This window comes from Dermacentor variabilis, chromosome 3 (assembly GCF_050947875.1).
Source record: "Dermacentor variabilis isolate Ectoservices chromosome 3, ASM5094787v1, whole genome shotgun sequence".
Classification (NCBI taxonomy): domain Eukaryota; kingdom Metazoa; phylum Arthropoda; class Arachnida; order Ixodida; family Ixodidae; genus Dermacentor; species Dermacentor variabilis.
The window spans coordinates 197,622,271-197,647,089 of NC_134570.1; the positions used below are offsets into that span (position 1 = coordinate 197,622,271).

At 48.6% G+C, this 24,819-nt stretch overlaps 2 protein-coding genes across 6 annotated transcripts in view; one reads left to right on the plus strand and one right to left on the minus strand.

Moving 5' to 3' along the window:
* Positions 1 to 9,170, plus strand: part of LOC142576587 (NADPH-dependent 3-keto-steroid reductase Hsd3b5-like) — an 86,059-nt gene extending 76,889 nt beyond the window's left edge. For both annotated transcript variants that reach the window (XM_075686772.1, XM_075686773.1), the window contains one exon: positions 6,700 to 9,170. In XM_075686772.1, the coding sequence (XP_075542887.1) occupies positions 6,700 to 7,119 (420 nt within the window). In that variant the 3' untranslated portion in view covers positions 7,120 to 9,170. The remainder of the gene's footprint in view (positions 1 to 6,699) is intronic.
* An 879-nt stretch (positions 9,171 to 10,049) lies between these two features.
* Pi3K92E (phosphatidylinositol 3-kinase 92E) overlaps positions 10,050 to 24,819 on the minus strand; it is a 160,721-nt gene continuing 145,951 nt past the window's right edge. For all 4 annotated transcript variants that reach the window (XM_075686775.1, XM_075686774.1, XM_075686776.1 and 1 more), the window contains 4 exons: positions 16,869 to 17,042; positions 16,041 to 16,158; positions 14,336 to 14,478; positions 10,050 to 11,016 (listed from right to left, as the gene is read on the minus strand). In XM_075686775.1, coding sequence (XP_075542890.1) covers positions 10,749 to 11,016; positions 14,336 to 14,478; positions 16,041 to 16,158; positions 16,869 to 17,042 — 703 coding nt within the window. In that variant the 3' untranslated portion in view covers positions 10,050 to 10,748. The remainder of the gene's footprint in view (positions 11,017 to 14,335; positions 14,479 to 16,040; positions 16,159 to 16,868; positions 17,043 to 24,819) is intronic.

Sequence of the window (24,819 nt, forward strand, 5' to 3'; positions counted from 1 at the left end):
TCGGAGTCCAGGATGCGGCTGTACCGCACGTCGATGACGGGCTTTTAGTGACAGAGAAAATAGGCTCCGATTATTGCTGGCGCACGCCCGCGGTGACAAATATCCAGCAGAAGGTACATCGGAGGCCGATGTCAAGAGTCACCCGACTTTCGGCCGTAGGTCCGGATTGTCGATCCGTTGACCACGGTGAAACGAGGCGAGTTGGGAGGATGGCGTCGCTCAGACAGCGTAGAGGGAAATACACAGATTGTGTGACCAGTGTCGAGGAGATTGTGGACATTGATGACACAGTCAGTGACGTGGAAGTGGCGACTGCATCTGGGGTCGGAAGCAGCAGTCGCCGCCTGTGTTCGGCCTGACCGTTTCACGCGTAGGAGCAGAGCTGACCGCGCTGGTTTGCGCGAACGACGTTGCGGCGGTGGTACCAGCAAAGTGTAACGGGAGGTGTAGAACGACGCCGGGAGTAATTGGCGATGGGGCGGCGAGGTGGTGACGGGGAACGCAGCCGGCGTGTGCGGACAGCAGCGACCCCAGCTGTCAGTTGCGCTACTTTCCATGTCAGCTCCTCGTTAGATATCAGGAGACGCGCGTAGCTGTCGCCAGCAGCTGCGCCGTGGGATGGTGGGGCAGGATGGCAACGAACTGTGGCCACGGAAGGAAAACCGACATCCATAATCTTGATGGGCAACTGAGCCAGAGAATCCATTGTTTATGATGAAAACGTGGCCAGGAATATGCGTACCTTGTGTGGAAGGCCCTGCAGGAAGAGTTCCCGTAGAATTGCGCTGTCGGTTGAAGGAGCCTTCAAGGCTTCCATGCGATGCAATAAGTCGGTAGGTTTGCGGTCGCCAAGCTTCTCCAATGTATGTTGCCGTAATCGATGCTGCCCCATTTCAGTACTGCGCTGGATGCGCGTCTCCTTAAGGTAGTCATATGGACGGTCGACGGGTGGCGAGCGCAGAACATCGCGAACAACCGCCGCAGTATGAGGCGGAAGCACTCCAATGCCGTGGTCGAACATGAAGGTCTGCGAAATGAGGCGGTGATGATAGAACAAGGATTGGATGGGAATGAACCAAAGTTACAAGTCCAACGACGAGAACTCGGGCAGCTTCAGAATGGACACTTCGGGCTCGCGGGGTGGTGACGCTCATGACGATACCAGATTTAGGTCCCTAGACAACTTCTTTTATCTAAGGACCTTATACTTCATCAGAGTATTCCGATCATAGAGGGTGGACTTCGGAGCTCGAGCTCCTGGTGGCAATAGGGCTAGCGAAACGCTTGAGGCAAATCTAGGGAAGTAGAGAAAGATGACGCGAAGTTTGGGTCACCAATTTATGGTCCAGGAAAAAACCAGACAGACGTTGGTACCTGCTGTTCACAAATTATATTTAACATGCAGGGCCCCCTCAATCAGGCGGCGGCGGGACCAAGCACCACTTGCCTTTGATCTTGCAACCTCAGATTCCACAGCTCGCGTACCATCATCGTGGTGGGCGTGTCCTATTTTGGGTCGGATCACTGTCAAAATATCACTAGGTTATTTCAAATCGGTAGCCGTAGTCTAACGTGGATTGGCAGTGGCAAATGGACCACGTGAAACTATGCGATGGGTCGCAGCGTGATTATGTGGTCGGGTAAGATTGCAGGGCTTCGTAAGGTCCCGGAACTCGGCGAGCACGTTCCCTAAGGGATAACTCGCGATGAGCGTACGTATGCCGTAGGGCGCTACGTCGCAGAGTACGCCTGGGATGGCGAGGAGGGTCATGCTGGAGATAAGGTGATGTATTCGCATGTTAAGGCCAAGCCGCAGTGTGTCAAGAAGTCGGATACACTGAGTTAATGAGCAAAGTTGGCTGATTTGAACATTCATTGAACCGCGCGACGCAGGCCCAGGTAGATAGTGAATAATGAACGGACGCTGTACTTGACTATCGATGAAGAGTTAGCGGTACGCTGCCTTCGTCCTGTTGACTTGGACCAGCGACCGCTTTGGTCGGTGATCACATGCTTACTTCTGCGCTGGGTCCATAATGATGAAGAGGCGGCCTTGCTGAGAAGTCACAACGCACCGTCAGGCTTCGCATTGGCCGTTTCCCCACAAGCTGCAAGGCGAAGGGCATTTTCTGGTGTTGAGCTCTAACATCATGTGGTACCAGCAGATCGGAGAGGTACTCGAAAGACTCTTACAGTCATTGCGCGGAGAAGAACGATGCCTTGGGCGTGTAGAGGGATGGTAACGGATGGCTATGGAGACATAGAGTTAATTGATGCGCCTATCTAACCTTCAAACAACGTGTCTCTTGGGTTTCTGCGATAACGTTTATAGCTGTAGAGGCGACCTCGTGGTCGTTGTCCGCCAGCGGAGTTAGATCTAGGGAGAAGTCGTTCGCAGCAGACAGAACGAGGCGGATCAATTGGGGCATGCGCTGTAACAACAATTCCTTGAGGAAACTGACAAGCGTGCTGTTGTCACCTTCACCGAAACGCTGCCGCATGCGGATGAGCAGTTGTGAAGGCCACTGGTCACCGAGCTGTTCGCCGGTGAGGAGCTGATAGAAGCGCATGCGCTTGGTAGGCATGGTGCGTTCCGCAATCTTCTGCTAGAGCCTTTAGCAGGGTTACGATGGAACACTGGGCGCGCGGGTTTAAAGTATTCTTAGCTGAAAGGTGCCTAGACAATGACAAACATCAGAGATGCACACACAAGTCGCCTGGTATGTGTGTTCGGTAGGATGTATCACGTGGCGGCTCGGCATTAACATCGGCCACCTGTTGTTCCAGATGTGATGGCTTACATGACAAGAGTTGGTAGCAGTGGTAGTACTGTTTGCTCTCCGAGGTAATGCGGTGAAAACGAAACTCTACCTCCAGCTAAGCAAGCCACATTACCGAGGTGTTTCGACAAAACGGCTGCACGCGGAGCTGCCCCATCTGCACATCCGCCTGGCTTGTGTGCGTGGTGGGTGGAAGGTCGCCTGGTGGTGGAAGGTCGGGTAAGTCTCGGGCACCACTGTAGCAACGGCACACCGGCTCGACATGTCTAACTCCGAAAGCTGATTGCTAACCACGTCGCCCTCGGGCGGACCCCACGAACCGCGCATAATTATTCCCTTCCGTTTATGCTTGCTCATTCAGCAAGCCTTCTTAAGCTGTCAAAGAGGGGGCTACAAATGCACTTAGTGGCAAGATTTTGGCAGGGAAAATATATGCATATAGGCAGAGATAGTGATACAGGTGGAGGAGTTCATAGCAAAACTCAGAATATGTGGTGCTCCAACCTGCTACTACTCGCTGGTAATGGGGGAAAATAGAAGGAAAAAAATGCATGGACCATAATCTAGATGACAAACACAGCGTTCCGAAAATGTTGATGGTCAACACAGCAGCATTTTTGAGTTCAGTCCTGTGTTTAGCGAAATTGATAGTTTGTCCCGTATATTTATTTCAGCGTATCTTTGATGTGGCTGAATGCCGAAATAATTTCTTCCGAAAATGGTCTAGCGGTGAGGTGCTTGCAGAAGAGGCTAAAGTCAGTCGTTGCTGCCCATATTCTTGTAAAATGCAAATCCTGTGCTGTATTTGGGGTGGGGGCTTACGGAGTTGCCATCTGTCGGAAGCGCCTCCCTTGCGTAGTATGAGGGATAACAACGCGGCATCTCCACTGGACATTTCTGTAACTACTCTTAAAACGAGGGAAGTCTTTTACTATCGAAATAATAACCGTGGGCAAACTGAAAGCACAGAGTCGTTTACAGACGCTATCTCTTTACCGAATACGTACAGTGAACGCCACTGCGCGCGGTCGCCGCGATGGAGTCTCCCAAACGGCCTTCTTGCGTGAAAGGTAGGCAAACGTTGAGACCAAACTACGTGAAATATGTGCTTATAGCGGGCTGTCTGTATAATACAATGAAGTATAACAAAATGAAGCCTCAATGCAGAAATCGCGCGGGTTCGCAACAACTGACTGCGCGTATGCATACGTGTCCGCGCACAATGTTTCACTATCACTGCGAGCGCGTTTTCGCGCCGTGCCGTGAGATTTAGGCAGCATAATATGAGCGTCTGACAGTACACAAGCAACCAGTGATATGTGGACGGTATCAGAGCTGTACAAAAATAATTTTGTTATGGAGATTTCGAAGACTACGGCGAATGTGATGTGCCGTCGCGACGATTCAATCTTTCTTTTTTTCTTCTAAATTCTTGGAACTTTCAACATTATTTCTCAAGTTGCGCCACAGTGTATGTTTATCGGTCTTCTCAGCGTGGGATTTTCCGCCGCTTCTTTTTCATTATACAGTAGACTTATTCATGACACAAACATGATAATAAGTCATGTCTTTCTTTAAGTGTGCTTCTTACCGCTCCCTTTCCATTACAGTAAACTTCGCAGTATCAAGCATCAACAACTTCGTAAACCAAAGCGTCATGACATTAATGCAAAAGGATAGAAAGTTGGGCGAGTTGGTACGGTCCCATGATCTTTAACTGATCTTGAACAAAATTTTTATTGAAACTATCAACATATATATAGGTGATTGCAAATAGCGCAGCATATGAACATGACAACGTCTAAAGACGTCACCTATATATAGGTTGATAGTTTCAACAAAAATTTAGTTGAGAGTTAGCGCTCCTCCTGTCTGCTTCTAGTCTCTGTGCGTGTCATTTCGCGCTACAATTCAAGATCATGTCATGACATCAGCTGGGCCGCGGGTGCGGGTGAGCGTCTCTGTGCGCGTTTTCTGCTACTCGCCAAAAATCTCAGTCCCGACGCCGTAGCTACTGCCGTAGCAGAAGTTTCGCTAGCCAAGCTTCCCGCAGCTTCTCCTGCGGCTACGTGTGAATGATGCTGACACCTGGCTCCGTCGCCTACGTCCGGCTCTGCGGCACCGAGCAGTAGCCTACCATGCTGCACGCCTCCAAAGGCAGTCACTACATATTATAGTGCTGTCAAATGTTCTGAAGCAGATACCCAAGGCGGGAATGCCTTACCGCTTAATCAGAACCGCGGCGCAGGTGGTACTTTAAACTTTCGTTTTCAGCTCGCTTCGGCGCTCCTGAAGCAGCCGACGCGGCCGCTGTGTCCACGTTGTCCCTCATTCCGCGTCACACCAATGGTGGCGCCACCTTTTCCAATGGTGGAGGTCGTCCCCAATATTGTATCTGGTGCACGAAATGTGTCGCAATCTGCACTGTTCTCACGACCGATGATGTGTGCGTAGAATCAGCTGAATGCCACACCGAGTCGTGTTGTATTTTGTGCACGAGGCGCAGTCGAGCACGGCTCTACTCGGTGCATTATCCACTTAAGGTACTCTGGTAGACGGGTTGCGTATAGCTCCCCCTTTCGATAGGAAGAAGGCGCCGTGATGAGCGCAGTCAGTCTCAACTCCACACGAGAGCTTGTTTCGATGTAGGACTTTTGCAGAGGCTATTGAGACGCTCATTTTACAAACAGTGGTCGTATATAAAGCCTCACAACATATGTACAAGCATGCATTTTCTATCCAGTCTAGCAAAAGCAAAGCACAGTACGGTGCCATAAAGCAAGGCGGCGCTCGGTTCAGTGTCCTCAAGTGCATTACCTTCCGAACAGCAAAGCGCAGGAGGCAGTAGTAAGGTTTGAAATATGTACTAAACGCACAAAAGCAAGAAGGGAAGGCTCGTCCGCTTGTCCCGTCTCGTTCTCATAACTGTGTTGCTATTGCACTGTTCACATTTAGTGAACAGTGCAATCGACAAAATCGATTTCTGATGTCTTGTGTTGTGCGATGCGTGTTACTGCAGAAATAACAAAGACACCGTTATGTGGAACGCGTTTTGTGCGTTTGCTATAAGTATTGCAGGGCACAATATTATAACGACTAAAAATTGGGAAAACAGGCATCTCAGCTCTTGTATCTCTGCGGTAGCTCCTATTCCATAAAAAAGAATCGCCGTTCTGAAATGAACCAACGATGTGTTGTTGTGTGCCAGTCTGGTTCTGATACGTGACAGAACAGTGCGTAGCGAAAGCGGACTAAGGACTAGGACGTCATGAATTTAGGCACAAGACTCACATGAAGTGTAGACTATCAACTGCCTAATGAGAACGATGGAAGTAAGCATAAATACTGAGAATGAGGAAGCAGCGCGATGTTCACTAGGCTTTCCTTTCTACGTCAAGTGTGCGGGCGTGTATCTTGCTCTATTTAGCAGTTTGATTCATTTGTTGCCTAGTGGTACGTATGGTGCGCTGACACACGTGCCATTTGATCACGCTCCAATGTGGAACACTTCGATGACTTCACGTTCCATTGGTTCGTTGCGCTTATCAGTGGTGGTGGTGCTTTAATGTCCCGGCTGGCAAATGAACCTCGAGCTGTGCGCATGGAAGCTACCACATGTGTGAGGTGTTTTTCAGGCCTAGTTGCCTGAAACAGGATGGCAGCCATTCGTTCAAACACCACCGGGCCCGTCCGACGTAAAGCGCGCAAACGACCAGGGGATGGTGTGGACCGCCTTTTTTGTGCAATCTACATATTTACACTCGTGGCTGACGCCGCGCTTCATGTGCGTCCATAACTTGATTGGTCCTGCTTCGCAGTGAAGTGTTCCACCTTGAAGTGAACTGGGGCTCCGAGGGGCACGTTGCGTTCTTGCTGCAAGCAACCGCTGAAAGTTCACCCAAGTTCCTTTTTCACGCAGGGTATGTATGCGGGCAACGCCGCCTCTTTGACTATTCAAGGCATCAAAATCCTGGCTACTCCTGCATCGGATGACGTCTCCGGAAAATTCTTGTATGCTGCAGACGAGACGACTCACGACATTTCGCTGGTGCTCGGGCCCATCGCAGAAGCACGTGGCGTGCGCATGTTCCCTTTCAGTGTGCCCTCCTGGCTCGTCCTTATAATTTCCTGCCTCTTCTGGAGCTTTGCGATGGTGCTTAGGCCACTCTTTCAGATTAACTATGAGTCGGTGCCCAATCCCATGGAAGTTGTATTCATCAGGCGTTGTCCGACATACGACGGAAACGAAGCCGCAAGGACGCTGGGCTGGAAGCCTAAGTACAGCGTCCAGCAAGCGATCACCGCCTCTCTAGACTATTACAGAAACGTGAAGTTGTGAATGCAAACAGAACAGTGTCTAAGAACTTTCGCGCCTTACAGTTCCTCGCCGAACATCACCAGGGTTCGTTTGGCTACCACTTTTCGAAACTTTTTCGTGAAGAACAGTACTTCCATAAGCACAGATTTGATTACTGTCCGCTGCTATTGTAAAACGTAAGGTCGGTCAGGAAGCAGATAGCGTAAAAGAGGCATCAAAAACGACTAATTATGCGCCCTACTCTCTGGTGCACTGCTGTAGGCTGCACACTAATAAATACATACCCGCCATGGTGGTTTAGCGCCTAAGCGGTTGCACTTCTAAGCACGAGGACGCGGGATCAAATCCCGGCTGCGGCAACCTCTTTTTGACGGGGGCTAAACGCATAAAAGCTGGCGTCCCGGCATTGAGGGCACGTTAAAGATCTCCAGGTGGTCAAACATTCTACAGTCCCCCTCACTACGGCATGTGTCATAACCAAATAATTTAAATAACATTCAATAAGAGCGTGAAAGTTATATATTCAAAATCAGACCCCTCATCACGTACATATATCACCGATACACTAGCACCTTCACCTTAACGATCATTATATTGGAATACCCTTCAAAATCTGCTGGATGGTTTTCCATCGTTGGTTGCTTAAACAGATTGCACGAGCTTACACAGGCATCACTGCAAACATCTGTTTAAATCCACTGGCTTATATATCACTGGAGCTTAACCATGGCGGAAAGATCAGACCATCCCCCCATTCCAGCCTCTACACAGTGTAACACAGGACAATAAACTGGCGAACGCAGTGGGCAGCGCAGCACTTGGTACTCACCCTGCTGCTCTTAAGCAGCGCCTGCGCAGTGCGCCTTAGTTGGTCATGTCGAAGCACTGACACTACTAACCCGCCGTGGTTGCTCAGTGGCTATGGTGTTGGGCTGCTGAGTACGAGGTCGCGGGATCGAATCCCGGCCACGGCGGCAGCATTTCCATGGGGGCGAAATGCGAAAACTCCCGTGTACTTAGATTTAGGTGAACGCTAAATAACCCCCGGTGGTCGATATTTCCAGAGTCCTCCACTACGGCGTGCCTGATAGTCAGAAACGTGTTTTGGTACATATATTTTTACACAACTGGTAATGTTATCGACGAACGTCTGTTGCGTCTAAGTGCAAACTAGCTATTTTGTGTTTGTCAACTGTATGTCAACATGTGCAGCACCGCCGAACGCAACGGCCTTTATGAGTTCGAACTTTATAGGTGTGTACGATATGCGTTCTAGCTAAGTAAATATATGGTGAAAAACCCACTGATTTATTTATGTACTGCACTGTTAGCTTCTGCGCTGTGTGACATATAGAGGAGACTTGGGCTTTTATGTGCGTTTGGCTTTATTCGTATATGTAGTATCTACAATAACGCCTTCCTTGCAGAATGCAGAAATTTGTACTGGGTATGAAAATAAAACAATTGACAGACGTCGTGCCCATTTAATTTCATTGTTGTCAATCATTTCATGTCCTGCACTGCACAATCGTTTAAGACTACGTAACACTGGCCAATTGGATCACGAATGATACCACAGTTTCGCTGGTCAACCACTTCCACTACGTGGATTGGAGCCCAGTATTTCAGTATTATTTCTTCCTGCTTGCATACTGCCTATTATTCACACGGCATTAATTCTCTTTGTTTCTCAAGCTCCTTAGGTGCTCATGTATTTTTTATGACTGGTTGTAGTCCTTCCTCGGTGGTAGTGTTTGGCTTCGCGTGTAAATCGCGCACATTTCTGAGGGGTAATATTGTGCCATCTTTACTTCAAATGCTCTATCAAAAGTGTATTTTCTTTCCTTTTCTCGTGTTATTGCGTCCTTTTTATTTGTTGTCTTCTCGTCTGCGGAATGGTCATGATTATAGGCGTTCAACTTTATTTACGATCTTGACATTATTAGCATAAAAAACTGCTGAAAACGCATTTATTGCTTTAATCTTACCCGGGCGGACGTGCAACTCCTGTGCTCTGACAAAAACTGTCTGTCTTCTGCAGATAAATGTCGGCGCTCTGGCCGCCTCACAATAGCACGAAACGATCTTTGCCAAGGCCAAAATGTGAGCCAAGTGGTCGCGCGCTGCCACGGGTCTTGCAGGCTCAAACCGCCATTACTCGCAAGGCATGGCAAACGCAAGGTGCCCGGGCGCGAGCTTTCATGCTCCGACAGGCCTACGTGTAATTTGGCCTTAGGCTTTCTAGTAGAAAAGCGGCAAATCACCCATCACGAAATATAGATTGTGCCTCCTTGCCTGGCCCAGCAAGAGACACAGCCTCTCCAATGCTGTTGACTGAATGTTTGGAACTATTCAAGCTATTAGACTAGGTAGCGCTTAGATTTAGTATCAGTGGCGAATATCTTAGTAACCTAACGATTTGCTGATGACATTACCATGTTGAGCAACGCTAAGGTTGAACTGCAACAAAGGATTCAGGATCTCAACTGAAAAAGTGTAAGTGTGATGATGATTAATATATAGCAGACGCATGTTACGTTGACTAGCCAAAAGGAGAATTCATAACAGTCAGCCTCTACAATTTGTACAAGGACACATTTACCAAGGCTATTTACTCGCGATACACTAAACATGAGAAGCAAATTTAGAAAATAAATATATAATAGAACGAGTACGGAAGGCATTACCAAATCATGACCGGCCGCTTACCGCTATCTTCCAAAAGAAAGGTGTGCAATCGTTTCATTCTACCGGTACTAAAATATGAGGCAGAAAATCAGAGCTTAAACAAGAAGCTTGAGAAGTTGAGTACCACCCAACGAGCGACGGTACAAAAAATATTGGGCATAGCATTGAGAGACAGGAAGACCGCAGTGCGCATTAGGGAGGAAACGGGGATGGCCAATATTCTGCTTAACATCAAGAGAAAAAATGAAGCTGGGCAGGGCATGTTATGCATGGGCGGGTAACCAGCCGTTTATTAGTTACAGAATCTGGTTCCAAAGGAAGTGCAGTCAAAAATCACAGAAAATTAGGTAGTGTGGGGTTATGAGAAAATTTGCAAGCAGAAGCGGGGCCTAGCTGGCTCAAGGAAGGGATAATTGGATATTGCTGGGAGAGGCCTTCATCCTGCAGTGGACATAAATAGGCTGAAGATGATCATGACATAAATTTCACCACGAGGAGGGCAGGAATGGAGTGACAATGAGCGATCTGAAACTGTACTTCTGTTAAGGCGTTAACATGCAAGCTCAAGTGAAAGGAAATTCTCCGAGGAAGCCTTTTCGCAAAATCTGAAGGCGTGCAACGATTTCTTTATCTTCACTATTTTCGTATTGCGATATGATGTATCGTTGCTTTGCAATATTCATTTAATAAAAGACTTCAAGAAGTTTTCCGTCACGTAGAAAAAATATTGCCTGGCAATATGCACCTATGCGATATGTGAAAATCTATCCATGGCGGAGTTTAGTGGTAAACAAAGCATCATAAAATAGGGTTACATTGTAAAACAGCTTAATTTACTGAAAAAACGCTGCATTAGAAAAATACCCTCACAGTGCAAACATGTAAAAACGAAGTGAGTTCACAGAGCTGTTGTGGTATATGGCACATAGCGAGAGCGCGGCGCACGAGGAGAATCACAGGAGTCATTTGTTGTCCTTGCTGATGTTGTGTGCGAACCAGTTAATGCTCGTGGTCCAGCTGTTGTTGTGTGCCTCCTCGAACTTGGCCCGGAAGTGGGCCAGCGCGTCGGTCTCGGAGTAGTCCAGCACCAGGGCGTCGCGCAGGTAGTCCAGGTCTTTCTCCGAGGTCAGTTCGGGCATGCCCGTGGTCAGCATCATGGCGAACAGGGAGATGATGAGCGACCCGTGTCGCCGTAGAATGATGAACGCCTCCTCGCACAGTTGTTGGAACCTGCGACGGCACGTGGATGGTAAAAAGCCTACCATGAAAGCACCGTAACCTTTGGGATCCTCAACACGTAAACAATGTCCTACGCAGTGCGGTATGACGACTATGATTGGATCGCTGCATTACATATCATTCAAGGTCAATGTGTGTCGTTAGAAAAGTTAAAAAGTATTCAGCTACTGCTTTTGTTTAAGAACCCCTGTCTTTAGCACTTGAAAGGCGTCGACCTTTATGACTTTCTCGAGGCACTAACACGTTCGAATTGACAAATTTATGTCCTGTGCACCCTAAAAGCCAAATATTGATAAATAAGAAATAATGTGCCCACTGTAGTTTTCGCAAAGTGTCAATGGCTTTGGCTAAGAATTTGAAAGCATGTACACATGAGAATATTGTCGCCGTCATTGTATAAACAGTAACTCACAATTATTAAAACGCACCACACGCACGTTCACGCACGACATAACACATGTATGGAAGCCTTAAGCCGAAAGCTCCAAAGATATTGCTGAAATATCAGCATGTGTGACCATTTGTTAAATGTAAGCAGAAAACTTTACACACAAAGAGATGCTGCGCTTAAAAAAATACACATGCACCAACCCTGCACAAATTATGTGTAACCTGTCTGTGTCTGTGTAAGCTGTCTGTGCTGTCTGTGTTTAAGCTGTCTGTTCAAGGGGCTCGAACCTCCCGCTAAGTGAACTATTTTTCCCTTGTTGGTCGATCTCCTTTCATTTTGCACATTGAAGAATAATGGAGAAATAAATAACTTGTCATTTGCGAACTAAAATTACTGGCACTTCGACTTCGCGCTCAGATTATAAAAAAAAATAATTGGACGAGGAACACTTTGCTGCTTAGCCACGTCGCTAAGGCTCTGGCACTCGATTCAAACTTAAGTTATATGTTTGTTGTTGCACTACTATTGCACTTGTCTTGCTTGGCGCTCCACCACAGGGCGCTGGGACCATTGGCGTTAGGTGCCTCCAAAAAAACCCCAAGCAAAGCAGTGCAGGGTGACACGGTTGTGTATCTCTAAAAGATTGAAAAACCTATATAGAAACTAGCTTTTACGAGAGGCTCAGAAATGCAGATGACCAAAAATTCTTATAGCGCACGAACATCCGCACCTCAGATGCGTGGACACGAAACAGAGGGAGAGGTCAATACAACTGGCAACCAAGTACAAAGTAATTGAAAGAGTAGGCAGCCCCGTGTCATAAAAAATGAAAGTGAAACTGGAACGATAAATTGGATGCCAAGAACGAAAAAAAACTGCGTAACTATCGCAAGCAAGTGGCCACGAAAAAAACATTTGCGATGACACAAACGGCATTGTGTAAATATATTTTTACAATATTTTAATGCTTTCTTTTTTTAAAAGCGCTGCCTGGCTGCAGGAGGGCGAGAAAACTACAACAGAACGTGTCCGCAACATGGTGAGACCTTTGTCTGTTTGAGAAACAGACCTTTGTCTGTGGCATTGTGATGAAATGCCAAGATAATCGCCAAGCGAGCCCCACAGGGAGCGTCCCTCTTCCATCAGCACCGAAATTCAAAGCTTAGGGTAGCGGTGATCACTCAAAGCTTGCGACGAGCGCGACGTTTAAATCATTCGTGAATAAAAGCAGGGAAGAGTTGGGAGTAAGATCACCACAGGTTTAGATAACTTTGCAGATAACCAGACATAATGGGAGTGCTACATTGCGATTTGATGACTTCATGAAGTCGCATAGGCGAGTTGTCTACTTCTCGCCATCTCAATTTAAACGCAATGTCACTACATGTCATCACTATTAGTTGTGCACTACAGAACGTAAGTAGTAGATCATGCACTCTAACGAATGCACTATGCCAGAAAGCCATGGGGTTTAACGTCCAAAACGGCAGAGCGGGTTTCGAGGGATGCCGTGGTCGAGGCCTCCGGGTTATTTTGACCACCAGTTGTTTAATGTGCACCGTAAGCACGGCACAAAACGTTTTGGAGCAAAGCTGTCTATGGCTAGGACTTCGAAAAAAATATGTGCCCCCCATCCCCCCCCCCCCCGCCTAAATGCTGACAAAAACAAATCATCATGCGGGCCGATCCTGGTGGTACTACAGAAAGGGTCCAAGTTCACTGGCACATACTCCTGTGGGCTGAGGGACCTGTAACGCGCCATTTAACTACCCTTGTCACACCTAGGACCCACGTGTCGAAACGCCGGTGTATATGTATAAAGCAGAAAACATAAATTAATAAGAACAACATTAACAAAAACGTTCGGGAAATTAAAGAAAGAAAGGCGAAACAAACAACGAAGTTATGCTGTCGACAAAAGCAATGCGCTAGAGCGATGAACGCTCATCCCCAAACGCTAGTCTATGAATATGCCTGTCGAAACGCCTGGGTATATGTATAAAATAAAGATATAGAAGTGAAACAATAAAAATAAATATATAAATAAAATACAGTAAGGAAGGAATAAGGAAAAGTAAAAGTAAAATATGAGAAAGAAATGAAAAGAGGAAACATACAAGGAAGGTATGTGTTTGTGCCTTTATTCAAGCAATAACATAACCACGATGTAGAACTTAATATAAGCTATTCAGCAATGCAGCTTCGCTGGTCTTCCACCTTCCCATAGTGGAAAGCCTTTAAATTTTTGGCGTTGCGCCTTGACTGGAGTGTTGCCGCGGCGGCAGAAAAATTGAACCAGACATCTAATAGTCGGAAGCAGGAAGTCATAGCCACTGAGCCACTGCGTCATGTCTATTGGTTGCGAAGAATATTTGACAGAACAATGTGTTGGAAAGATATGCCGATGTATTTGCGTTCCAGATTACGCACGTGGAGCCTAAGCGCAGAGAGGAAAGGAGCTTAGCAAAAGAAGGCAAGAGAATGATGGCGGTTACCGGCGATGTTGTATACCAGGCGATGCAGGTGGCAACTTCACTATGCCCTCAAGATTTTTTTTTAGACCACTGGGCGGGAATAGGTGCACGGGTTTGTAGAAAAAGTGAGGAGGACCGGCTCTGATATGAAAATTGATGGCAGTACCTCTTTGTGGTGCTACAAGGATCCTAGCTAATTATTCAGTGGGACTGTTTGCACAGGTTCACGACGCGCTGCTGCATTAGAGAGTACAAGTTTTATTGAAAGACATTAATTAACTTATTATTTCCTACGGAGGAAAATGGAGGGCAGAGTCGCCGAAGCCGTCCGGAAATTATCTAAGCCGACTACAACAGATTTCACAAGTACCGCACAGCACCACAAATGACCACTGCACGTGGCGCATGCTTGAGACGTCACACAGAGCGAACTCGCGCGACGTACCTGCTAAACGCAGTGCTGTTTCGGCGTCCATGCGTGATGACGTGCACGAAGTCGTGCGTGAGCACAAACGGCACCCGTTCCCGCTTGATGCCGAATTTCTCCTTGAACTTGCCCAAGATGTGACCGTAGTCTATATGAAACAGCTGCAAGAAACCACGTAAGTCTTGTTGAACTCGATAATTCTGTATCCCCGCTGACGCGCACACCAAATCAATTCATTCGCTTGCGCTATATTTACAGGATGCGGCGGCAGACTATCGTTAGCTACATCAGTGAATCTTCGCTTCAAGATCGATCACGGTGGATTGTTCAGTTCACGGTAAATTAGGCATCCTCATTACGAGGAAATATGAGAAGGTTACGTTGTTGTTGTTTAGATTGGGACAGAACGCAAATTGTCACCGTGAAACCTTTAAATATAACTTCCGTTGAAGTTCAGAACTCCTATGTTCTGGCATCCGTCCCATTTTCCAACCAAGTGGGAATTGGGACGGATGTCTTCTTCGTGGTTGTTTTATCTACATTTCGTGCTGCTCGAAGTGGCGGCGTGCTACCAGTTTGTCTGCTAATAAGTAGCGCTTACTTGAACACATGTCCGGCTTGTCTTTCTATAAGTAAGCGCTGTGTAACATTAAAAAAGAACGGTAACGGTGCTACAAAAATAGACGGTATAGCTGTTTATATTGACACGTGTGCTTATCTTTCTCGGGCGACCACGTTTCGCCGCTTAACAACTGTAATCGCACAGCGACGGACGCGCCTGCATGTATCCGACGTTTCTGGAAAGTTATCAATGCCTCTACCCGGCTGTCTGTTGTCGCCGAACCTTGTGTTATCTGATTTCATCGCGTAACGCGAATGGTGTAGAACTTTGTGGAAGGCACGCGGGTCCAAACGATTAGTCTAGAACATTCGACGACTGCTCTATAAAAGCCGACGCGCTTGACCCGCTGATCAGATTTCCGACGATCGCCGACTCTGTTCGCCGCTTTCGTTGTGCTATAAGTGCAGCCTGTTTTGTGGGCACAGGTTCGCCCAATAAAATCTAGTTTTGTCTTTCACAGTATTGCTACTGTGTTCTTAACGCCACCACCACGTGACAATATTACGACGCGTATCCGCATTATGCGTGCCGATGCCCCAGCGCCATAGTTTCGCACTCTGTGGGTAATAACACGTCCCACCTCGTTTCATGCTACGTTCTGTTTTTCTCAAGTGATGTCTAATTCTTCCTCTGGAAAATAAAACAAGTTTGGGCGATGCATCTGCCTTAGCATGGTCACGCGACCCTAGTCATAACATGGGTGTGTTAGTGTCCGAGCAATAAGTGGAACACACAACTACTGGGTGGTCGGAAGTTACGATGCCTGCCGTGTCATGCTCAAAAGAGGGATTACTCATTCCATGATCCAAAGGGAAGCCATTCGTGTTCACATGCGGTCGCCTCCTCAAGTGCAAAGTAGGTGGCATGCTGCTAAGCTTCTGTAATCTGAATAGGACCGCTGAATTCAGCATACATGATCGATGGAGTTCTGCAATGTTATATGTCAAGCAATGCGCAATAGCGTTCTTAATAATGTGTGGGATAGTCCCTGCACATGATCTTTTTGTTTGTATAATTACAGATTCTTGTTGAACAGATCCCAGAGAACGGACCAATACATGTACAGACAGCTCGCAAATGCACACGTGTCGGCAGGCTCACCTCTCCGTTGGACTTGACCATAATGTTGTCACTATGTCGATCTGCTACGCCGAGAACATAGGTAGCCACGCAGTAGCCCGCGCACGACAAGGTGAAGTTCTCCACTGCTTTCTTGAGACTGTAAATATTCGCACTGCTCAACAGGCAAGTAAATGTTTTTCCCAATTGTTAATACTGTGTTCGCTTAGCGTTCGCTTTGAGCAAGAAAGAGGGAGGAACAAGCACGTAGAAGAGAAAACAGAAACAGAGAAACGTCAGCTTGCCTTCCCACATGCAGACGCTGGTTTCTTGAACGCGCCCGCCTTTACCAACAATATTTAGAAGCAGTTGAGACAGAACAGAGAGACGAACCCGCAACTCGTTCTGATAAACAGATTCTCACAAGCAATTTCTGGAAACATCTGTAAAAGTCTTTCAAACTGCGTAACAGTCAACTTTATTCTGAATTGATTTCCGACACCGCCTTATCATGGTGTCGAAGGTAGCAAGAAGTTTTGTTAGCTATATACGACATCATATACGGCGCGTGATTCCTTTTGAGAGCGTGAAACATACATAAATTCTAAACTGACATGCACTCAACATTCCCAGTCTTTTCTCGGTCGTCAATAGGTAAGCGAGTAGACGCCGAACAGACGCTGTGCCACCGGTGAACATTTATGAAGGCGTTCGACCTTCCCACTTGCTAGGAGTAGTGCCTCTCATTTTGATGCACGGTAAGGTGCAGAAGTTATGGCGAGCTCGGCCCATACGCACCACGAAGGGATCTCTGTTCGTGCAGCTGCCTCGGAGCACTAAGCTGCCGTTTAGCGAGGCATTTACGCGTACCTCTCAGATGTCTTGTTGTGGTCCTTGATCCATGCCAGGAGCGAATCTTTCTTGAAGGCCGACGTGGCACTGGAGTTGTGCATCTTTTGGATGTTGGCAATTGTGTTTGACCGGCGCACCACCTCGATCAGGCCCACGTTGTGGTCCGTCGACAAGCACTGGTACGGGATCATTCTGGCTCGGGTGGAAAGAAAAGCGGTCAGTATTCGCACACAGCGCATTGCGGCATCACCACGATGCCAGAAATAATCACTGCTCAGTTCACGTTTAGTATAGATAGCTTGAGGTATTCGACCTATAAACGGGCCAATGCTCAAAAGTACGTTAGTTTTCCTGCACACTCATCCTCAGACCCTGACATCCATACTGCAAACTATTATAGAACACCGTTCACACTGCTACCTAGAGCGTTCGACCATCGCATCGGAGAATCAAAAGGAATCGTAATGTTATATTGCTTGCTCAGAAATACAGTACAATCCACTTGAATGGAACTCGAAAGGAAAGAAGAAAGTGTCCCGTTGATGGCAAGTTTCGTTCAAGCCAATGATACAAAAAACAAGAACAATCATTTTATGAAAAGCATCGACTGTTTCAAATTTATCGCGGTGAACAAACCGAGCTTATTGTGCTCCGCTTGCAATATCATAGTTCGCGCATTAGTCAAGTCTGTATTAGATGCAGCGTATGTTGGCTTCGCTTTCAATACGAGGAGACTGATACTGAAACTGACGCTGCACGGAACCTTGAACTAAGGGAAGAGTACCGCTTCCATTTGTTCCTGCTGACATGTGAGAACCCGCATTCGGTCATGTTGGTAGTTTAAGTCTCAAAGCCGGTTTCGCTATGAAAGAGACCCAAGTACACGGCTGGGCCATATTTTAGCCCTCCCCTGGTATTCCTGATAGCACGGATAGCTGCAACGAAATATCCATTTGACAAAATTTATTACTAAGCAGTTTACCGCCCTATTGAAGCTATATTTTGCCAAAGCTACACAGATTGTAATTGCCTAATGTTTTATATAGCAGCCTTCAAATAACACCAAAACAGACAACATTGGCACATGGAGGATAACGGATATGGCGCAAACCCTAGACAATGGCGTCCGAAGTTTTGAGCGTGCACCGTAGAGGAACATAGAGGTAAAGACCGGACACTCACGTAGGGCCCTGCGGCCGAGCTACTGCACTGCCGCAGGTCACTACGCACAGTGTGGCAGCACTGCCGCCGCACTGTCTTTTGCATGCGCCCGCAGCTTTTCAAACGCTGCGTAGCGGGCCCTGTGGGCTATTCGGGAAGCTCTCGCATGTCTACGAGGGGGCATTTTTCGATACGGCTTATGCCGAAGGTACTAGTCCGTCTAGTGGTTTGACTTCGTGGCTGCTGATAATGGACAGCTTTAGTTGGGCGTTTGCACCCGCCCACGCACATATAGCACACGAGGTCCTACGTACGTAGCGAAGCGCGCGCGCACGAAACGGTAATAGAAGCGTATTCATGACGCATACGCAGAAGCCTGTAGTGTGCTACTCAGCGCCGCTATATGCCAGTTTTGAAGCTGTGTAGCCAAGATCAGCCGCACCAAAGTCAAACCTTAAGCTGGAGCAAGGGCCATACAGAAGAATGCGCTCTCGAAGACAGGCGAAAACAGACTAAAACGTGCTGCAAAGCCCGTTGAGCCCGCAGTGCACGCTGCGCAGCTTTTGAAAAGCTTTCGGCGCACGCAACAGACCGTGAGTGCTCAAGCGTACTGCGCACGCATGCGCTGTCGCAGAGCTGCTGCAGACGCCCAGGTAAAACTGTCCATTGGCTGCACAGTTTTACAAGCTGGGATATTACGGCGCTCAGTAGCACACTACCGGCTCCTGCGGATGCTAGTCAGGAATCCTCAAATTTTGAGACCGGCCAACTATTGCCGTTTCATGCGCGCGCACGCGCTTCGCTACGTACGCACGCCCTCGCCCGCTGCGAACATGGGTGTTTGCGGACGCCCACCTAAAACTGCCTATTAGCCGGCTGCAGAGCCTTTTCAAGATGCGGCGCGTGCGACCGCCCGCGGCCGTGCAAAGTACGTACTTATTGGCAGAGTACAAGTCAACCCACCTCCCACCCCTCAGCACTTCCGCGCTGCCTCCCCGCTTTCATCCCGATCGCGCGCGAGCTTGAGCCGCGAAAGTCAGTGCCCCTTGCGCCCGGTCGCGAAATACGCCACTGCTGCCGAAGAACGATGCCACCCCCCCCCTGCCTCCTTGCCTCCCATGCCCCATGGACTTTCGCGCAATGGAACACGGCTCGTTTGTTCTCCGTTTGTTCTTTGCACGCGCCAGATCGAGCCGCGATCGTCGGCTTAGATCGCATGTTTTCACTCGCGCTACAGCATACGACGCGCGGCGACGGTGTGATCGCACTTGTATTTTATACGGAACATCACAGTGGCGACAAAAATGCGGCTGGAATGTCCCTGTAATTGTTATCGCAATAAAACAGGCCCCAAAGCAGTGACATTGGTAGCTACCGCAATAATCCGTGCAGTAGCAGTAACACGTTTGAGTGCAGTTTGCCCTGAAGAAAATTTTCTCTGCCGCCAACGACCAATTTGCTTCAAAGAACTACAGCTTCGACTGCTTCCTCTTTCCTATGTTGACTTTCGCTTCTTGCCACCAGTTTTACTAGTCTGTTCACATCGTTGCTGGCTTGAAACTGTTTCGTGCACCGTAGCCCGAAACATGCACATCTCCTCGTGAGGCAATACTATTTTGGCGCTCATGACTCGTAATAATTGTAATTGTATCCACAAACCACCTCATTTGCAATTTGAAAAGAAGACTTTGGATGTAACATAAAAATCATAAGCCATGTCAAGGTGCATGACCAGCGAAGCTTTTTGGCGCACTACACAGGTGGCACAGAATTTTGAACAAAGGTACGAGCTCATTTATTGTGTTGATCGGTGGTCATTGTGACGAAAGGTACGCACACACATTTATTGTCATTCGCGTGGACCACAGGACGGTCGTCCCCAGTAGCCGAAGGAAACTAGACAGACGTGATGTTTCGACGGGACCACATCCACGGGATAGCGGAAGGAAACTAGATACGCAAGCACATGGAACGCCGACAAAGAGAGGGCGGTGCGAACATAGACACGGCCGCCGCGGGTCGGCCTTTTGTGCTAAGACCCGACAAGAGCCTCTTTTGCCTCAACGGGGCCTGCATATTGGATAACGGCCGAACCCGATCAGCGATGCCGGGCGTTCGCTTATGCCATGTGCTGCATCATTGCGTGGCGAAGAGTGCGCTGTACACGGCGCGACACAACAACATCGTGTTGCGTCTCCGTACAGCGTGCTGGGATCGGTTCAACATCATATACAACAAACGGCCAATCAGAGATACCAATCTTCGCCCTGACGTGGTGTGGAGGCGGTCATCTTGGATGTCTCCTGTTCTTTCGACAACCTCCCGCAGGCGTCCACCGACGCACGCCGCGGCAAGGTCACCAAGTACGAGCATGCACGGCACTTTCTGGCACGGCAATATCAGCGCGCGACAGTGCACGCAGTTATGGTTGGAGCCTTGGGCTTTTCGGACTCAGCCAACGACCTCGTAATACGGCGGATCTGCTCATGGTTTTACCGCAAGCTTTTCAAGCGGCTGGCCGTCAGCGACATGATCGCCGCATCGCGGGAGATCTACCAGCGCCACGTCGCTCACCGTTAGTGACCTAATGTCGGCGCCTCAACCTGGTTGTATGTACCTTAAAGAAAATTCAATTATGGGGTTTTACGCGCCAAAACCACATCAGTGGAGGACTTCGCAAATTTCGACCACCTGGGGTTATTTGACGTGCGCCTAAATCTAAGTACACAGGTGTTTTCGCATTTCGCCCCCATCGAAATGCGGCCGCAGTGGCCGCAATTCAATCCCGCGACCTCATGCTCAGCAGCCTAACACCATAGCCACTAAGGGTTTTATGTACTTCAAAGTCTACTCCTTTTTGATTGACCTTCTTTTCTTGGCATTTTTAAACCTTTTCTCCCTGTTACTTCTGTTATAAACATTCGAATAAAATCTGTTCTTACTATTGTGCCCGGGATCTCTTTGGGTTCTACATGTGACAAGAGTAGTTCAAGGATGTGTTACTGCTCCACGAAGCCCACTATCGGGAGTCCACAGGGGTATGTCAGAATGCCCTTTGACCCTTTTTGCTCTATGTTTGACATCGGCCCCGGTTTTTGCACACGCACACGAGAAATACGCAGAAGCCCAGCCATAAACAGCTTTGCTGTAGAATGTAGCGCATGGACCCCGGCCACCCCGGCTCATTTAGACGAGGCACACCCATACGCTGAAATGATCCTCCACTCAATCGAATTGAGCACAGAGCCGTCCCTCGATTGAAAAACTCAATACGCATATCAATAATTTCTGTGTAACGTCAAAAACTTCCCTGGCCATTGTGTGAGTATATATATATATATATATATATATACATATATATATATATATATATATATATATATATATATATATATATATATATATATATATATATATATATATATATATATATATATATATATATATATATATACTCCCTAATGCAATATTTGAGTGCAGCTCTATACATGTTTTTATTTCGCAATATATTGGCTGGCGCGGACAATCTGTCTCGTGCGGCACGTTCCCACAGACCGATGTGGTGGGAATGGCGGATCGCACGCGGCCATGGCACTCGCGTCCTCGTTTTGCCTTGAGCAGGGAATTCTCGGCTTCGCCGTTACCAACTGCCGGCCACGTGCAAATCCGCAAACTATGTCTCTGCGCTGAGCACCAGCGGGTTTTCAAAATGCCTATCCGTGATCATCTGGAGCCATTATCTTTGAACGATATGCCAACCACGACTGCGCAACCAACTATGCGCAGCGCAAGGGGCCACCTATGGGCAGCTACCAATGTGCAGCGCGGGGCCATTTCATCGAGAGACACCGCCATGGAGGGATCGCCGCAGATCTTCGACTTCCGTGAGCATGGCGAGCACAGCGCCACCATGCGACTCACGTGTGCTTGCCCTCTCCAGGTTAGTTCCAACGCGAGTTCGTTTCGTAGTGATTTTCGTCGTACAATCATCCTGCCATGCTCTCAGCATTGTCGGAATATAGCACAGAAGTGCTTTCTTCGAGTTTGATTTTCTGCTGTGATTTGGAAACAAAACCTGGTTCCACACAGAAAGAACTCTATACGAAGACAGGCAAAATGGTCAAGTTAAGATTTATGATGAAGTGCTTCAATCGAAGATGCAGTTTACACATTTGAAAAACATGGTGCATGACTTCATTAGGGCACAGAAAGGTTCCCAGAAACGCAGTGTTCCTGTTCACAGTGGAAACATGGAAAATACACTACAGTAACAAAAACGCGTTATGAACTTTAAGACCAGTAAGCTTACTGATCGGGATATCGTGAGAGGCGGCGCGTGGGTGACGCGTGGGTGCGAGTCACAGCAGCCGCCGCAGAGAGACCTCCGCTCATGCAGCGCTTTGTTTCCATAGATACGACGCGCGTTACACTGGCGTCATATCGTAGCCATCGACACCGCACAGCCCGTATTGCCCAGCACAACGCTTTTTTTCTCCCACTTTCGTTGCAGCAACGACGAGCGCCGCGATTCATCGCCGGAATGTCGTGCCACCAGTGTAAACAGCGACAACACCCAAGGGAGCGTCACATCGAGATCGAGCCTTACTCATAGCCGATAACCATCGCCCCTTGCGGGAGCAGTGGTCACCGTCACACACGCTAGTTCAGCGGACTGACCTGAGCAGCTGACGCCGAGGACGAGCTTAACGCTTCCCCCTGGAATCGCAGCTGAAATCGCCCACGCGGCTGTGGATGCCTACGCCACCGGCACATCTGCGCATGCGGAAGCCGTCTTCTCTCTGCTCCTCCTCTGCTATCCGCCTCATGGTTCCACTCATGGAGGAAGGAAACTGAGGAGAGGCCCTACCCCCTCCACGCGCTAGGAGAAGAGTGTGGAGGAAATGACGTTGTAGGTTCTCGTCTTTTTTGCTGTTTTTTTTTATTTATTTGCTGTAGCGGCCACGCCTTTCGGGCCACAATGGCGGCTTTGTTATTGTTCTGTGCGCTCACACGTGTTCTCCGTAGGTTTCGTACCGTTGCAAAGGCGCCGTGCGGGCAGGTTTGCGTTGGTCTCCGTGTTTTCTTGCGCTGCGTTATCTGGACCATGCTCTACCGGATGTTGCTGTGGCCAGGTGGGACAGGAGGAACTAAAGTTCGTGAAATGAACGCGCATGCAACGCTGTACGCAATGTACCGCGCCACTGCAATGGCTACGGACGAAGGAATATCCGCGGGAAATTTTGCCCTCTTTCGCGGAATCATGCTAACGTGCTAACGATTGCTTAGTATTGCTGCGGAGCGTGCGAGTCCGAGCAGCACGGTTGCGCGCAGCGCGGCGTGGTGTCGCGAGAAATGTAAACAAGAGAGGAGAGCTGGCCCGATAGGCGGAGCAACGCCATGAGCAACGCCAACTTCCGGCTTCACTTTAGCTTCACAAAGAGTGACGTAGGCCCTCTCCTTAGTTTCCTTCCTCCGTGGTTCCACTGCACGCTCGTCCTGCGCTATCGCCTTTCATTGAACTACCTCTGTGCTAGGTTTCATTCTTTGCGGCGCTCGTTTGCTCCGTTACGCCGACGCTCGACGCAAGAGCGGGCACCTAATGCCCCAACCACTGGCACGCGCCGGAAAGCTTCGGCGCGCGCCGAAGGGTCAAATGCGTCAAAGCGTCGGTCGGAAACGCGGCGAAGCGGAAAGTCGCGCCGCGATTATGTCTACTGCCCATGCTAGAAGTTTGCCGACGCACGGTGAAGCTGCGCCGGCGTGCACCAATGAGAGGCTGCGACGAGTCGAAGACGTCAACCAATCGGAGGCTGCGGAGCCTCCGGCTGCTAGGCCTATGATGGCCGCCCGTACGAAGGCACCGGCACTAACGATCGTCCGAGTTCCTTGGGCGTACGACGCGCGTGACAGTGTTCCTGAAAGACAGTGTTGTAATAGTACGCCGACGACAACACGACCGACGACCGTGGGTTGTGGCAGTGCGACGTGGATCCGAAGCGACTTCGAACGACGCCGACTAATCCAACCTGCCCACTGGGTTCCGCCGGGCTCAGTGCGATCGTCTGCTAAAACAACCAACCGAATCACGATTACCGCAACGTCTGCGCTTGTTGTGTGTGTATTTTGTTGTGCTCAAAACGAATGGAAACAGGTTTACGAGTTCCGAGTTCTGGATAATCAACAGTCGCCTATCGCCGATGTTGTTTACGTTACGCGTAGGCCTAGCGGTTCCATCGAGTTTGTAACTGGCGAGTGAACGGAGGCCAGCTAAGAAACTTTGTCGAAGGAAGTGAATTTTCAGGTCCGTTTGGTGCTGCAGTGATTTAAAATATGGCACCCTTGACTTCGTGTGACCTGTGATGTGGTGAATGAACCGTGTGGAAGTTGGGTTGGTCAACCGCGGCGTGCTTCGGGTGGTGTCGGTTGACTCAAGTTTCACGGGCAAGCTCTGCGCTGTTTCCAGTGGTAAAGATAACTCCCGAAAGCGAAATACACTAGTAGCCGAACTATTGGAAGTACTTACATAATCAGCCGTGCCGCCTGTTTCAGCTGACACTGCGCTCTTCTATTCGGCATGTGAATCCAGTTCAGTACAAGTTCCCTGTTCTCATTCACTCACTTCTTTCAAGTGCGTCCGTCTTTTGGGCTAGTTGGGGATAATTCGCTCGTGTAGCAATCAAGAACACTGACGCACTGAAGCATACGTGACAACGCAGTCATGTTTGAGTCAGTGTGTCCTTATAGTTGAGCACTGCAAAAAGAAATTATCTGTTTGCAACGTGTGCCCTGTGTGCAGTGCATAGCAGGA